Genomic DNA, 17,514 nt, shown 5'->3' with positions numbered 1-17,514 from the left:
TTATTTTATTAAATTAAAATATACATATTCAAATTTCTATCAACATTATATGTAATAAATAAATAAAAACTGAATATTGATATAATAATAATATGATGATTTAAATATAGTTACAAATATTTAGCAAATTAAATTAAAATATAATTTCACAAATTAAATCACTACAGATGAAAAAAATTCACCACAAAAATAAATAAATATAATGGACATATTGATAAATATGTATATATGGTAGGAATATTTTGATCTTGAAAAAAAATTCACCACAAAAATAAATAAATATAATGAACATATTGATAAATATGTATATATGGTAGGAATATTTTGATCTTGAAAAAAATTATTTTCTTCTATTTTTCTTAAAAGAAGCATGAACTTTTGATTTATTTCCTACGGTCGGAAAATTGTATCTATTTCTATCTAAAAGCAATTTTACTTATTGCAAAACACCTTAATTATTCAAGATAATATTTTTCCTTAAAATAATGTTTGTGGCCTCCCAACATCAACGTCAAACAATCTCTTTCATGTTTCATTTACTTTATACCTTGGATGTGTATATTATGTTTATTGGCCTAATGTACTCTTTGCTTGCTTATTTATTTATATTTTTGTTCCTTTATATAAATTAGTTTTTGACAATGTGGATTGCACGTTTATTTTTTAATATTGTTATATAATTTAAAATTATGTTATTAAATAGAAAATATTTAAATCAACAATGTTAATTTTACCAATTATATTTCATGTATCAACAAAAATAAATAAAAAGGGATTGCGCATTTGGCATCAAGCAAAAAGTATGTGAAATTAATCAATATAATATAGTCTCCTTTAACTTTGTATAAGACTTTTTTATGATCTAAATATCAGTGATAACCTTTTATAGCCATAAATGGATATTAAAAATACATGCACACTTATTGATAAGATTCCCTATTTTATTTTAATGAGAAACGATAGAGTGAAATATTTATATTATTTAAGTAAGGTTCTAAAATTAAAAGACCATACTATCAAAATTATACAAGATTAAAAGCAATTACATTTAAAATATAAAACTGACAGATACATAATTTAAACACTCAACTTCATACATACATCTATTTCAAAAGCTCATAATAATAGCTAAAAGATTACAACACCGCAATGAGTTTATTAGAAATGAAAAAGAAATTAGAAACAACAATAATCTTCGTGATGGAGAATATATATCGAAAGAGATATGAGGACTTAGGCATGTTTAAAAAGAAGTCTTCAAGTTCTTCTTCCCACCTCATGTATTCTATTTTTTCATGTCTTTTTTGCCTATCATAGATGGAATAGTTTTTTTATTATCAGTTGAATGACACTATCTTTCATTTTTCAATGGTTATCACCTAGTCATAGACTTAATAAGAGAATTAACATTACCACTAATAATTATAAAGATGAAAAACACAAATCATTGTAATAATTAGTAATAAATGTGGCAATTACAAGTCATCTCAATAATTTATTACTAATTCATTCATATATAATAACACACTTTTAATATCTTAGTAATAATAAATCAAATAAATAAAATCAGTGGCATTAACCGGATAAATGGGGAGCACTCTTTCATATGCCAGTAATTATTCTAGGATATACATGTATAATTAAAATATATCTTTTCACATTCCAAACATTTAATTATTTGCTTATATTTTAATTAAGAATTAATTTAAGGAAATACAAAAGTCATCTATATTTTTATCAAAATAATACAATTTAACATTTAAACTAAATAATAAATGCTTTAATAACATTTTAATTTATAGTAAGGGTAAAATTGTAATTCAACTTTTAACTTTTTTTGTTCCCTCTTATAATAATACTAGTCTTTGGGAACGTGCATCACATGTTTATCCGGAAATACTTAAAACAATTCTTCTATGACAAATGATAAAATTTAAATGACATATATATATTACTATAGACTTCTTATGTGCTACAAAAGAAAAAAAATCAAATACAATAGAAAACAAAAATAACAAGCCCATAAATTGAGATTAAAAATTCTTGCAAATTCGATAGTACTTTTCTGACATATACATAGTACTCTAATTTAAAGATAAATATATATTGTAATGAAAAATTATTTATCTTGTGAAACTAACGATTATGCATGAACAATAAAAACTAAATTGATATATATATATATATATATATATATGTATGTATGTATGTATGTATATATATATATATTGAATCGCATCATGACCAATACTTATCATGAAAAATAGAAGCAACAAAGTAATTCAACTGCCTGCAAAATCATCATATATTTATCCCTGAAATTAAAAATCTACCTCATAAATGGTGACAACAAAATTTTAATAGTTTATTTTCATGTGAAAGATCAAATCCTTCGATAACAATTAAAGAATTGAGCATGATTTATATGATAAATAAAAAATTAAAAAATTAGACGGAATGCAAAATACTAAAGAACATACCATAAGAACTTTATGTAAAAAGGAGAGGAAGATGAGAGTCTTACTTTGTCTAAACCAAATTCAACTACACATTATTGTCGATAAAAGAAAACCTGAAAGAGAAAGTATACAAATTAGGGGCGAAGAATAAATTTTTGGAGACTGCAATATATAACAATTTCTTTTAATACTTTTCATTTGAAATGTTTGAACTTCCACCTAGCAAATTAATGTAACCTATTTCATTCATTTGAATGACATTTTGTCTTCTATTATATCTTAGTTACAATAATTTAAATTGAATACTTAACATTGATTATTCAATTAGTTATTAAAATATATTTTTATATTTTGTACATTAAAATAAATATTTAAAAATATTTAAGTGAAGGATAAAATGATAATTCAACTTTGAGGTTTGGAGCTTCACACTTTTAATAATATATGATTTGCTTTTCTAACGCTTGTTTATCACCACATTCACCATATAGTTCATTGTGTGCATGAATACGCTTCAAATTCTTTTAAAATCCCAATAAGTTTTTTAAATAGAAAAACTGAAAAATATACCCCTCGAAATATTATAAATGGTATGTAATATCCTTTATTATACTTTTCGGATGTTGGTATCCCTGTCGTCCAAAAACTAGAGCATATATGTCATTCATTCTAACGAAAGACCAAATAGGGACATGTGACACAATCTTATCCAACGATCCGATATTTAATAAATGTCGGATCAATGGATAAGATTATGACACGTATATACCCAAGGGTAATATATGCTCTAGTTTTTGAACGATAGGAGTACCAATATTCCAAAAATATGACAAAGAATATCTACATACCATTTATGATAGTTTAAGAATATATTTATCTTTTTTTCCTTTTCAAATATAAGAAAATCACTTTTTTTTTTTAAAGAAATCGTTATTTACTTAATATGAATTAGAGTAGTAAGTACTATGAAACATAGTGGTATCTAAATTATGGACCACTTGTCCAAAAATATCTAAAAATATTGAGGTATACTAGTCAAAAGCTATAACAAAATATGCAAATTTTATTAATTAATAAATTAATCAACTACGTCTCCATCATATATACTAATTAGTCTAGCACATTATACAAGTCTTGATATTCATTCCACTTTATTTTGGCTTATTTCATTTTCATGCTCAATAATCTACTTTTAAGGCATAATTAAGGATTCTCCAGAATGAGTCGTCATTTAGGGTGGGAAGGAAATTAATATTTTTGAGAAAATACATTATAATTGTTTTCATGTTTAATTAATTAAAATTATCAAAAAGAAATTTATCTCAGAAAAATAAATTTCTTATAAATGAGAAAAATAACTTTTTAATAAAAGTGACGAAAACAAATTTTACAAATTATATTTTACATAAATTGTGGCTTTCCTATCCTCCAACCCACCTCATCTTTCACTCTCGCTTATCTAGTACCCATTCCCACCACGGATTATATACGAATGCTTAGTTTAGAATAATATTTTTTTTATTTACACACCAAATACAAATAAATAAATAAAAAGTGTATTTACTTTTTAATTATGCCATAAATTTTATCAATATGATTTTAGCTTGAATTCATCACCCTTTTGCATCTTCAATTAATCACCATAAAATCATCACGATTACTATTGCCTGATATTTGAGTTCTATGTTTAGATAAAGTAAATTCATCTCAAATGACCTGTCTTATATTATATCTGGATGCTACTTGCACTCTCAACTATACCTAATTAATCAGATTAACAATACCAATAACGTTTTAAAAAAAATTAAATAAGGAAAAAAGGTAAAAAAGAATAAAAGTGTCACTCGTTAATTTGATTTAAAAAATATTTTTTGTCAATACTTTGATCTATTAATGTCATTACTGTTATTTAATGGAACAAAATACTCATTTAACACATTTTTTTCTCATAAGATTATTTTAAATTAACAGATGTTTATCTTACTTTAATTCAAAAAAAATTGAAAATATTTCTTATTTTATCATAGTAATTATTCTCTCTTTTATATATATATATATATATATATATATATATATATATATATATATATATATATATATATATAATTGATAAAATGGGATTAAGTTGAAAAAAAATATTTCCTACATTTTTATTTGTTAAAATGATTTTAAAAGAAAGAAAATTAGAATAGGTTTCTTTAAGGAATGTTTAATTAAGAAGATGTGTTTAACAGAAAAATAATGCTATACTTATTCGAAAAGGGGCATTTTTGATCCATTTAGTAACTATAGAGACATTTTCGGATCGTAGTATTGACTGCAAGGACATTTTCGAATCAAAATATTGACGGCAATGACATTTTAAAATCAAACTATAAACGAAAAAGGGCCTAAAATACCCTTAAAGTATTGAAAATGGTACAAAATTACCCTTCATCCACCTATTGGCTCCAAAATGCCGTTCTCATCCACCTATTGGCTCCAAATACCATTGTCATCCACCTCTGGGTTCAAAATTGACCACTTATTTAATTGTTTTAAAATTAAACTCTTTAAATATTTTTTAAAATATGACGTTCAACTATTAGTTATAATTTAATTTATTAATATAATTTATAAACCAACCCACTACCCACTCATTACTAACTAAACCCCACCCAATTAATAAACCCGTACATTATTAATGCAATAATAAAAAATTTAAGAGTGTTTAGACTCTTTACTCTTTAAATAAAGATATATAGAATGCAGGTGTACATATGTAAAAAGAATCAAATTTTCAACTAATATACTCATAACACAAAAAGGAAATAAAAAGAGGTATATATATATATATATATATATATATATATATATATATATATATATATATATATATATATATATATATATATAATATAATATTTTTTAAGCAATGATATATACTAGGATTTGGTAAGAATTGAAGTTGGATGCTCTTCTTTTTTGTCATTGTCGGAATATGTCAACTAGGAAATCTTGATGTTATTCTTTCTACCAACAAGCAAATAAAGGGCAGAAGAAAATAAAAGAGAACATCATTTGACTTACTAATGATGTCCACCATGCATAAATGTCAATATTTTTTACTACTTAGGATTCCATAATATATGCCCTTTATTAATCCTTTTGACAAACAATGTAACCATATATCTATCTACGCACCATCTAGCATGAAATAATACTATAATAAAGAAGACACATGTTATATTTTGTAAATAAATTTTCATTTCAGCTTATTTAGACTTCGTTCGAGAAGGAATGTTCTTAAGAAAGATATTATACTACGTTGTGAGATTCCTTGCTAAAGAATTGAACCCTTTATCATAAGCATATCAACTTGGATCGAGTGATGTCTTACTTGCTCATATGTGTTAAAGTCCATTTCCAAGTGTAGGAAGTATGATCAGATGTACGATGAAGCCAAGACCTCAGTAACCAGAGTATGAAAGAAGACTCGAATAACTCTTTGGTCGTGATGGAGCTGCATTAGGAATTGAGTATTGACCCAATTCTATTTGCCTTTGATAGTAACTTATGTATAAGTAATGATTGATATACAAGTCATCTCTAAAAAGGAAGTTCCAATTTATAGGGTCAATAACAATGGCGGAGCCAGGATTTTGAATAAGGGGGTTCAAAATCTGTAGAAATAGATCTACGAAATAGCAGAAGGGGGTTCGACATGCATTATATATATGCATAGAAAAATATTTTAATTATATATAAATAATATAAATTTCCGCCGAAGGGGGTTCGAATGAACCCCCTTGTACTTAGGTGGCTCCACCCCTAGTCAATAATCTAAGGAAATGAAAAGATTGATGATGATATTATACATTGTATTGAAACAAAGTAGATGAAATACAAGCCCATATTTGATATTTTATCTGATAATAATGTGATATCAAACCTTAAAGGTAAGCTTTATAAAGTTGTGGTCGGTCACCATCTATATTGTATGAGATAAAGTCATGTTGACCGATCAAACACTCCTACATTCAGAAGATGTGAGAGAAAATTAAATAGGACTAGAAATAGAGTTATTAGTTATTCGAACAAGGTGGGAATGACTTCAATGAAACAAGATAAGAGATGCACGACTAAGATAAGTTGGGTAAGTGATCAACAAAAAATGCAAGATATCTCAGTTTGAAAGTGTAGGATGTTAGCTATAATATAATTTGTATAAAAAGAAGGCCAAATATATTAACAGATTCCTAAACTTGTTTGGTTTTTTCTCTGAGGTACCTTAACTATGTCATTTTCATATTGAATCATTAAACCACCGATAGTTTATTTCTTTTAAACAAACACTGTTGGCTGATGTGGAAACAAATTTTTGAAGGGCATTGATACAAGATACATATGTTGTTCCAGAACTCATTAGTCCAATTGACATTGAAAATCTTCGAGAATAATTATGTTTTATTTCAATTCATTTGAACATATTAGAATACAAATGAGACTAACGAAGTTTGTTGTCATTCTTTGATTAAAAAAAATTACAAGACGAACATAATCGAAGGTATTTACAGTAGAATAGCCGATCAAAATCAACTAACGATGTTTAAAAGGAACAAATTATGGGTGGTTCAATGATTTAATAGGAAAATGACGTAGTTGAGGTCTCTAAGGGGAAAAACCCAACAAGTTTAGAGATTTGTTTATGAGTTTAACCTAAAAGAAAGATAGACAAAGCATGACATGACATACCTACATCTTACTAGGGATATTACTCTAGATAGAAAAGGTTAGTAGATAGTTCAGAGTTGTTTAGTTACCTTTTTAATGTTATTATTATTATTAGGGAAAATGCACAAGTACTCCCTCAATCTATGCTCGAAATTCTTGAGACACACTTATACTATACTAAGGTCCTATTACATCCCTGAACTTATTTTATAAGTAATTTTCTACCCCTTTTCGGCCTACATGACACTAACTTGAAAAAAAATCAACCTGCGTTGGGCCCACAAGATAGTGTCACGTAGGCCAAAAAGGGGTAGAAAATTATTAATTACTTAAGTTCAAGGGGGTAATAGGACCTTAGTATAGTATAATTGTGTCTCTGATATTTCGGACATATGTTGAGGGAATACTTATGCATTATCCCTTATTATTAAAGAAAAATCATAAAGTCACCACTTAAGTTATCCCGAATTTTTAAAAAAATACCTTAACTTTCCAATAGTACTATTACCCACTAAATAATTTTGACATTATTATATCATTTTCGTCCACTTGACATAGAGAGTGGTGCGTACTCTCAAAGAGAGTGAGCAATCTAAAATAACTTATTTTATTTTATTTTTATAAATATTTTATTATAAAATTTATATTTTTTTTTTATTTTTTTATTTCTTTTGCAAAAACCCATTCATCTCCATTGAAATTTCTCACTTTCAATGTCACCATTTTTACCACATCTTCACCTTCCTTGTTTAACTTCTACTAGTTTTATTCTCTTTAATTTTAAAATTTATTTGAATATTTTTCTATATTTCGAACAATTTGATAAACTCACTAGATTTCAAGATGATTAGAAAGTATCATGTAAATTTTTTTTATCCGATTTTAAGTGAGTTCTTTCAACTTCGAGGATAATTTTTTTAGAATTGTCATTTCTAATTTTGAACTTATATGAAAAGAAATAGTTTATAGTACCTTCAAAATTATAAATTTTCTTAAAAAAATAATTAACTTGCTATCAATAATTCAATTAAACCAAAAAATTCATATGAATTTTATAAATAATTTGACCGGAGAAGAAGAAGAAAAAGAAAAAAAAATGGGAGTAAGGTAAGGTGAGGTGAGGGTGGGAGGTGAAGAAAATAAAGACAATGAAGCTATAAATCACTTAAAAGTATGAGGTAGAAGACAGGTGAAGAGTTTAAAATTACTTGGTTATTTCCTATACTTTAGTTATCTATTATTTATTAATGTAACTATTTCTTCTTTATTATTTTCAACCTAACTTCTTTTTATTTACTATACATACTTTTTTATATACCTTATAAAAGTTTAAAAAATTATCAAAAATAATCTCTCTATTTTTGTAATATAAAAATAAAACTACTTATACATCTTTTTTTTTTCAAATTCCATTCATGAAATTGCACAAAATATATTAATATTGCTTAAATAAAACAAACAAATACTAAAGAATCATGAATATATACTTGTTTATTTATAAGAAAAAACAAGAACTGAAAAATCTTGTTTTTTATGTCATGCTTGTTGTATACATGCTATGTATGATCATGATGATGATGATAGTGACAGTAATGAGAGAGAAATACAAATAGGTGTGTGGGGAAAACAATATATTCCCTTTTGTCTCAATTTATGTATTGTTTTTTGTTTTTTTAGTTAAATAATTAAATTTAAAATTTTTAATTATTTTAAAAATAAGATTTATATTTATATAAATTACATAAAAAATAATATAATTCACAATTTAAATTTTAAATCTAAAAACCGTCGCATACAAAAATCGAGGGGGCGCATGCAAAACATCTTTCATTATGCTGTCTTCTTTATTTTTTTGCCTTTGCTTTTCACTCCTCTAAGCAATCTTTTTTTTTTTCCCCACTTTTTTTAACCTTGAGCTTCTGTTACTATATTTTCCTATTTCCCACGTACGCATGACATATCTTCTTTCCACAAAATACCCCTCATTTTTTCACCTTCTTACCAAATTTCATATTTTCTGTATTATTTAGCAAATTAAAATAGAAAAAATAAATTAAAATTAAAACTCTTCTACATAAAAATTGATATACAGAGTATTATTTGGAATACTTATTCTTCACAACTCATAGATTATGATTAGCTAGCAAAGTTTTGCCTTTTCGTTTATCATGATTAAGTTACTAAAAATATAACCTACTCTTTTGAATTCCACTTGTTATGGTTGTTCACCCTTCATATACAAATATTTACCAAAGTTAATATATATGGTGGCGTTGATATGTGCATCGAGATTCGACTAATTAAAATTTATGTTGCATAAAATCTATGTAAAAGACATACTTTCTACCAAAAATTTTTTATACTCAAAGATAAAAAATATTTTATATTCAAAATACGAATTTGAAATCGACGTTATTCATCATTCTTTTCTTTTTTTTTAAAAGACTATATTTGAGATGAAAACCAATTCTTTTTTTTTCTTTAAAAACAAATTTAATAGTACAAAGAGTAAAATGTACTCAAATTATTATTATTTTATAGGAGTGGGGTAGGGGGGCATTAACGTCAAAAAGTGAAGACAGAGCAGAGCAGAGCAGGCTACCAACTGAAGTGGGACTTTTTTTCTTTTTGTGTCTCTCACATTCCCATCTTTTTCTGATGTTTTAAGACAGACAGATTGTAGTTTTGCAGAGTAAAAGAACACACACACATTGTTCTGTTACTTTCACAAATAATTCTTGGAAAAAAATTATAGCACTAGAGGCAACCCCATTATATGCAAAGTAATCAAAATGGTGTTTCCCATTTAACTCTTCCATTTATATGCATCAAAAATATAAAAGAAAGACCACCATCCTTTTATACAGAGAAAAGTCTTTGCTGTTTCTTGAGAAAGATTGTGTTTTTATTACTTTCTTCTTGATTTTGTGGGATGAAGAAAGATCTATGTTTTGTGCTTGACGCTGCGTGGTTTTGAAGGGAGTGTGGGGGAATTGGAGGACAGCTTTTTTGGGTGTTGAGAGGAAATTTTAATTGTACAAGGTAAGGAAATCTTTGTGTGTTAATAATACATTTCTTCATTTCTAAGACTTTGAAAGTTTCCATTTTCATATTATCCAAATGTTTTTCATTCCCACATGGGAGTTTTTCTAAAATATATGTCTCTATATACACATGCAGAAATCTTGGGAGTTTGTTGGGTAGGAAGGATTTTTGCTATTAAATCCCTTCTTTTGACTAAAGAAAAAAATTTGTCAAGTTTGTACACTGCAACTGCTTAAATCAACTTTTATTGGTTGATGGTTTTGTAACAAAGGGGGATTTGTAGAGGCAGTTTTAATATATATAAGATGTGGGAAATGAAGATGAAGCAGGGGATCTCTGTTTTTTGAACTTTGTTTTTGTTATGCAATCCTTTTTTTGGTTCTCAAAATTGATATTTTTCTTGAAGTGATGATGGCTGTGACATCAAGCTGTAAAGACAAATTTGGGATGGATAGTGGTAAATATGTGAGGTACACTCCTGAGCAGGTAGAGGCTTTGGAGAGGTTGTATCATGAATGTCCAAAGCCTAGTTCACTCCGTCGCCAGCAGTTGATTCGGGAGTGTCCAATTCTGTCGAATATCGAGCCAAAACAGATCAAAGTTTGGTTCCAGAACAGAAGGTATTGGGGAAGTTGCTTTTTTTTTTTTTAGAGTTTCTTTGTTCTTATTATATTGGAAAAAATATTGTTATTATATAAGATGGTTATGGTATTGTGTTCCTGTAAATGTAGATGTAGAGAGAAGCAACGTAAAGAATCATCGCGCCTTCAAGGCGTGAACAGAAAATTGACTGCAATGAATAAGCTGTTGATGGAAGAGAACGATAGGTTGCAGAAGCAAGTTTCACAGTTGGTGTATGAGAATAGCTTTTTCCGCCAACAGACTCAAACTGTAAGCAATCTGTTGTTATTATCCAACTTAATGTTTCAATGTTAGAGAAATAATTTGAGCTGTAGTAAAGTTTGTGGTAACTGTCATATTTTTAAATTGCAGGCAGCCTTAGCCACCACAGACAACAATAGTTGTGAATCTGTGGTGACGAGTGGTCAACACAACTTGACCCCTCAGCGTCCACCAAGGGATGCAAGCCCTGCGGGGTAAGTAGATAATCACCAGAGTCCGATTTCCTTCTTTTTATTTTGTGTATGTGTTATTTTCCATAGCTTGTATGATGATATTTGAATATATTTCCAGACTTTTGTCCTTAGCAGAGGAAACTTTAACAGAGTTTTTATCAAAGGCAACTGGAACTGCTGTGGAGTGGGTCCAAATGCCTGGGATGAAGGTTTGTTTCATTGCCTATCTTTCAATTTACAAAATTTTGGAGTGTTGTTTATCGACTTATAAATTGCATCAATACATCGTAAGTCGTGAGAAGTGTTTTTCTTAAACATAATTTCTACATGTATGACACTCTGGATGATTTGATCATGTACACACTTATATGCACAACGTTTCATTATATAATAGCTAATTTGAACATAAAATTCTGTCATTTATAATCTTAAAAATGTCTTTCTTTCATGCCTGCAGCCTGGTCCGGATTCCATTGGAATCATTGCAATTTCTCATGGTTGCTCAGGAGTAGCCTCGCGTGCTTGTGGCCTTGTGGGTCTAGAGCCTACAAGAGTAGGTTTCATCCTAAATAACTTGTTCAATTCAGTTTTGTATTTTCCCTACTGAAATTCTAAGTATATTTGTGCTTCTTTTTTATAAAGGTTGCTGAAATTCTTAAAGATCGGCCATCATGGTTTCGTGACTGCCGAGCAGTGGATGTTCTCAATGTGATGTCCACTGGAAACGGTGGAACCATTGAATTGCTATACATGCAGGTAAATATTAGAAAAAATTCTTCCCGTACTTTTTGTTGGTGTAACACAACTTTTCACTAAATATAGTATTTTGACTTTATTTCAGCTCTATGCACCTACTACACTGGCACCAGCTCGTGACTTTTGGTTAATGCGGTATACATCTGTTATGGAAGATGGTAGCCTTGTGGTATGTATCTAAGATCTTTGAGTCCCTCGTAAAATTATCAAATAAAAGCTGTTGCCTTATTACAATTGAAAGTCACAATACAAAGTAAAAATCCAGTTTTCCGTTGTTATTATGATGATGCAATATACGTTTTTCTATTGTAGATATGTGAAAGATCCCTGAACAACACTCAGAATGGTCCTAGTATGCCACCGGTGCAGAGTTTTGTGAGAGCAGATATACTGCCGAGTGGATATCTGATACGACCCTGTGAAGGAGGTGGTTCAATCATTCACATAGTTGACCATATGGATTTAGAGGTGTGTTAACTTGTAAATTACATGATTTTTCTTCTCCGTACTTATTTTCTAATATATGTTGCTAATAATCTTTGTCAGCCATGGAGTGTGCCTGAAGTGTTGCGTCCACTGTATGAGTCATCAACATTGTTGTCGCAGAGGACAACTATGGCGGTAGGATTAAATTTCTGACTCTATATTTAACATAGAAAATCTCATTCTGAATTCCTAAGATAGATATCGAAACGAACTATAGTCACCGCAAGTTCTTAGTTGTGGTTTTGATGTTTAACATATTTCAGGCATTACGTCACTTGAGACAAATTTCTCAAGAAATTTCACATCCTACTGTCTCTGGCTGGGGAAGAAGACCTGCTGCGTTGCGCGCACTTGGTCAAAGATTGAGCAAGTTGGTCTTTCAATTCCTTATCTTCTTTTGACATCTTAACATTTTATTACCTTTGTGATCGAACTTCTGATTCGCATTGTGAAGGGGTTTTAACGAGGCCGTTAACGGTTTTACTGATGAGGGATGGTCTATGCTTGAAAGTGATGGCGTAGATGATGTTACTATTCTTGTGAACTCATCACCCAGCAAATTGATGGGTGCAAACATCTCTTATGCCAATGGATTTCCATCGATGAGCAGCGCTGTGCTTTGTGCCAAGGCTTCTATGCTTTTACAGGTACCAGTTTGTTGACCAAATTGATTTGAGCTAAGCTATGTGAATGGATTACGTAATAAGCTCATTCTTAAATGACATTAACATTCTGATTTAATAGGAGCAGTAAAATTTGTCTAAATGAAAGAACTGTTTTCATAAAATTTCTATTTCATTACCAAGGTTTAAAGCATGGGCAAGCGATGCAGTTTCAGTTTCTTGGTTAATCCAGAAACAGTAAAAATTTGCACGAAGAGCATATTGAGACTAAAAATTATGTGATATACTGCTACATACGTTCAACTATTTGAATAATTGTTTTTTTTTTAACTGTGATTTATTCCAGCATTTTAAAAATATTTCATAACATAGTGGGTTCACAATACAATTTTTGTAGTTTCTAAAAATTTATATTTTTATTTAAAAGGAATCTGGGATTTGAAAGTACTCTCTTTGAGACGTAAAAGTTTTATTTTCGTCAATTGGATGCATTGTTGAAATTTCTGCATGTTCTTTAGATATTTTCCTGTATTCCATCTGGACCATGTTCAGTTTTAGCAATTTCCTGAAAGTTATTGCCATTTATGAAGATCCTAGTTTCCTCGGAAGCTAATGTTCTACTTCTGTTTCTTATTAACTCTCTTTCTTATAGAACCTGTTTCATCACATCTTGTCTTCTTTTGGCAGAACGTACCTCCACCCATTCTGCTAAGGTTCTTGCGGGAACACCGATCAGAATGGGCAGACAGTGGTATCGATGCTTATTCAGCTGCTGCAGTTAAAGCTGGTCCATGCAGCATACCAGTCACCCGAACTGGAAGTTTTGGTGGACAAATTATTCTTCCACTGGCTCACACAATTGAACATGAAGAGGCAAGTGACTATTTCAGAATTATCTCTAGTATCTTGCTAGAACGCCTTGATCTTACTTCTTCATTTGCATATATTATGTTTTATAGGTAAATATATTATTAATATTTTTTCCCTCTTAAAACAGTTTATGGAGGTGATAAGACTTGAAAGCATTGGCCACTATCAAGATGACATGATAATGCCTAGTGACATCTTCCTTCTGCAAGTACGTTTTTATTCTTAAAACAATTTGCATTACTCTATATTGTTACTTCCCTAATTGGATTTTGGCGCAAGAATTATTGTTGTAGCAGCTAATCATTGACTTTCACTTGTGAGTGTTAGTTCAGTTTTACGACGTCTAAGTCCCAACTGTCTACAATCTGCTGTTCAGTCTTTAAACCTATGTTTTACTTTCTGCCGTCTCTATGACAAACTGATCCTTTGTATTTGAAATGCACAGCTTTGTAATGGAGTGGACGAGAATGCTATTGGAACATGTGCAGAGCTCATGTTTGCTCCTATTGATGCCTCATTTGCTGATGATGCTCCTCTCCTTCCCTCTGGTTTTCGTATCATTCCTCTGGATTCCAAGGCGGTGAGTATACTTGCTAAATGTAATCTGGAAGTGCAAGTTTTTGCAACGTTTAGTAATTTACTTCTCAAGTCAATGCAGGATGCATCTAGTCCAAACCGCACACTTGATCTTGCATCAACTCTTGAGGTTGGACCAGCTGGAAGTCGACCAACTGGGGATCATTCCAAGAATTCTGGTAGCGCAAAATCGGTTATGACAATAGCATTTCAATTTGCATTTGAGATTCATCTTCAAGAAAGCATAGCTGCTATGGCACGTCAATATGTCCGCAGTATCATATCATCTGTTCAGAGGGTTGCTTTGGCTCTCTCTCCATCTCGTATTGGTTCTCTCCCTGGTCTAAGATCTCCACCTGGCACACCTGAAGCCCAGACTCTTGCCCGTTGGATTTGCCAAAGTTATAGGTATGTTGCTTGTCGCCACCTGATATAACCTCAAAACTAGAGCATTTCTTGTATTATGTGCATCTAGCAACTACTAGGAACAATCTCTGACTGGTTCTATTATTGTACTTTTACATTATTGCATGAATATTTCCAATTCTTATATGTTATCTTCTCTTGCAGATTCTTCTTAGGCGTGGAGCTGCTCAAATCTGCTAGCGGAGGAAGTGAATCCATCCTGAAAGAAATTTGGGATCACTCAGATGCTCTGATGTGTTGCTCTATGAAGGTATTAAATATCTAATTTTCATTAAGTTCAATTAAGTCGCAGTTTGAGGTTTACCATCAGATTCCGAGTTTTACTCAAGTAGTTGTTTGCTTCTTGCTTTGCAATGGTTAGGCGTTTTTCTTAAGAGCTGTACTTTTGATAACAGGCACTGCCAGTTTTCACATTCGCGAATGAGGCTGGACTTGACATGCTAGAAACCACCTTAGTAGCCCTTCAAGATATTAGTCTGGAAAAGATTTTCGATGACAATGGAAGAAAGGCTCTCTACTCTGAGCTTCCACAGATAATGCAGCAGGTATATATATATGTGTGTGTGTGCATTTTTCACTAGTCTAATTTAATTTCCTGCTTTTGTTCCTCTATTTATAATCTCAAAACCGACACGCTCTCTTTGTTGGTGAGACTGTGAGTAGCCAAGCTGTTTTCTATGTAATCGAAGCATCATTACTACTGCAACTCTATTTATGAAGTTTCAATGTGTAACTGGATATCATATCTTACATATGTTTTTGTAGGGTTTTGCATGTCTTCAAGGTGGTATCTGTTTGTCAAGTATGGGAAGGCCAATATCCTATGAGAGAGCAGTAGCTTGGAAAGTATTGAATGAAGAAGAAGATGCCCATTGTATATGTTTTATGTTTATCAATTGGTCTTTTGTCTGATATTATTTTGCACATCAATGTAGGAACTCATTAATGCAAACTTAGATCAACAACACTTCTTTTCTTTTTGAATCATACTTCATGGATCAACCTCCTTCCATTTTTTTACTTTCTTTTAATTATCTTTGGTTTTTAACTTACTCTTACTAGAAGCAATCTCACATTACATTTAGCTCACACATTCAGTGGGTTATTTGGCTTGAAGGAAAATGGTTTTTAAAGGAAGATAAGGTCTTCTTAGTTATTTTTGGTATTTGATAGGTAAATAGAAAATACCGTTCTAAGAGAAGTTATGTATAATTTAAACAAACAATATATTGGGGGATTAAAGTGGGAGTGAGATGAAAACTAAGCATATAAATTGTTCCTTCACTTCCCTCTATGAAGTGTATAGCATCTATTTTCATCCCAACCTTTGTGTATTTATTTTGATTGAGGATTAAAGGTTGTTTTTTTCCAATTAAAACGACTATTTTGAAAATAAATATAATTTACCCTTCACAATTACTATTTAAAATTGAGTTTTGATATTTAAAGTCATTATATTTACATTTCAACTAAATGAAAATTATGATTATTTTCTATCTCCAATAAGAGATCCAAGGTAAAACATTTTGTTGATTTGGAAAGGTGTTTAACACCCCCAAGTCCCTTCATTTTAGCATTGTCGCATTAATTGACTTATACTTGACTTAAGTTTGTTGAATGTTTTGGGATAAAATTGTTTTCATTTGGTTTGTTTTACTGTTTTATCTTGACTCGTGATTAGCTAGTCATAATTTTAATTTAATGTTAAAAGCAGAACTGCTAACTTGGGTTGCATGGAGATCAAAGGTTTTCACTTATCCATCTTAACTTAAATAAAAGATATTCGTCTTAATTAACAATCTACAACAATCACCATTATCCTATAAAATAAAAATTATCAAAAACTAAAAATATATTACATACAAATCTAAGAGAAAAAACAAAACTTTTGAAATTTGGGAGGGAAAAAAAGAGATTAGTAAAAGGAACGGGACCAAATATATAACAATACATAATTCTAAGATAAAAAATTAAATGTTTTCATGAACCTAGCCCCCACATCACCACAATCCAATTTTAGCTCAATCTTCCATCCACCATCCTCCACAGAAAAAAAAAAATCATATTTTTTTGGGAAAATGGATGAAAATATATCTAAATTTTAATTGAAATTGTTGTAACAATTTCAAATTTTGAAAATGACCTATTATCTCTGCACTATTTGATATATAATTATCTTTTGCTTGATTACGATTCATATTTATATTTTAGAAGAAGGAGAGAGGTAAGTGAGATTGGAAAAGGAACGAAAAAAGTGATCGACATTTTGGAGAGCGAGAGGCGAGAGAATAAAGTCATGTGTATTTGTTGTATTAAATAATAAATTGTATCATGAATACAATTGTTTTTTATCAACGAATACCATTGTATCAAGTTGTATCAATGGATAAAATCGCATCAAGTGCATATGTTTCTTGCGTATTCAATTTGTCAAGTGTATTTATCAATGAATAAAATTATATCAAGAGTATCAATGAAAATAAT

The 17,514-nt window shown here is 29.8% G+C and overlaps 1 protein-coding gene across 1 annotated transcript; it reads left to right on the top strand.

Moving 5' to 3' along the window:
- Positions 1 to 9,736: 9,736 nt before the first annotated feature.
- On the top strand, positions 9,737 to 16,032 carry LOC101251205 (homeobox-leucine zipper protein ATHB-15). The gene is made up of 19 exons (XM_004245107.5): positions 9,737 to 10,214; positions 10,624 to 10,837; positions 10,949 to 11,108; positions 11,211 to 11,314; positions 11,412 to 11,502; positions 11,751 to 11,846; positions 11,936 to 12,049; positions 12,135 to 12,218; positions 12,362 to 12,517; positions 12,596 to 12,670; positions 12,799 to 12,905; positions 12,990 to 13,182; positions 13,846 to 14,031; positions 14,156 to 14,236; positions 14,474 to 14,608; positions 14,687 to 15,012; positions 15,175 to 15,280; positions 15,426 to 15,575; positions 15,796 to 16,032. Exons 2-19 carry the CDS (start codon positions 10,626 to 10,628, stop codon positions 15,940 to 15,942), a joined length of 2,523 nt encoding a protein of 840 aa, XP_004245155.1. The 5' UTR covers positions 9,737 to 10,214; positions 10,624 to 10,625; the 3' UTR covers positions 15,943 to 16,032.
- The last annotated feature ends 1,482 nt before the right edge of the window (positions 16,033 to 17,514 follow it).

Source organism: Solanum lycopersicum, chromosome 8, assembly GCF_036512215.1.
Source record: "Solanum lycopersicum chromosome 8, SLM_r2.1".
In the NCBI taxonomy this organism is placed as follows: Eukaryota; Viridiplantae; Streptophyta; class Magnoliopsida; order Solanales; family Solanaceae; genus Solanum; species Solanum lycopersicum.
This window is presented reverse-complemented; position numbering and strand designations above follow the sequence as displayed.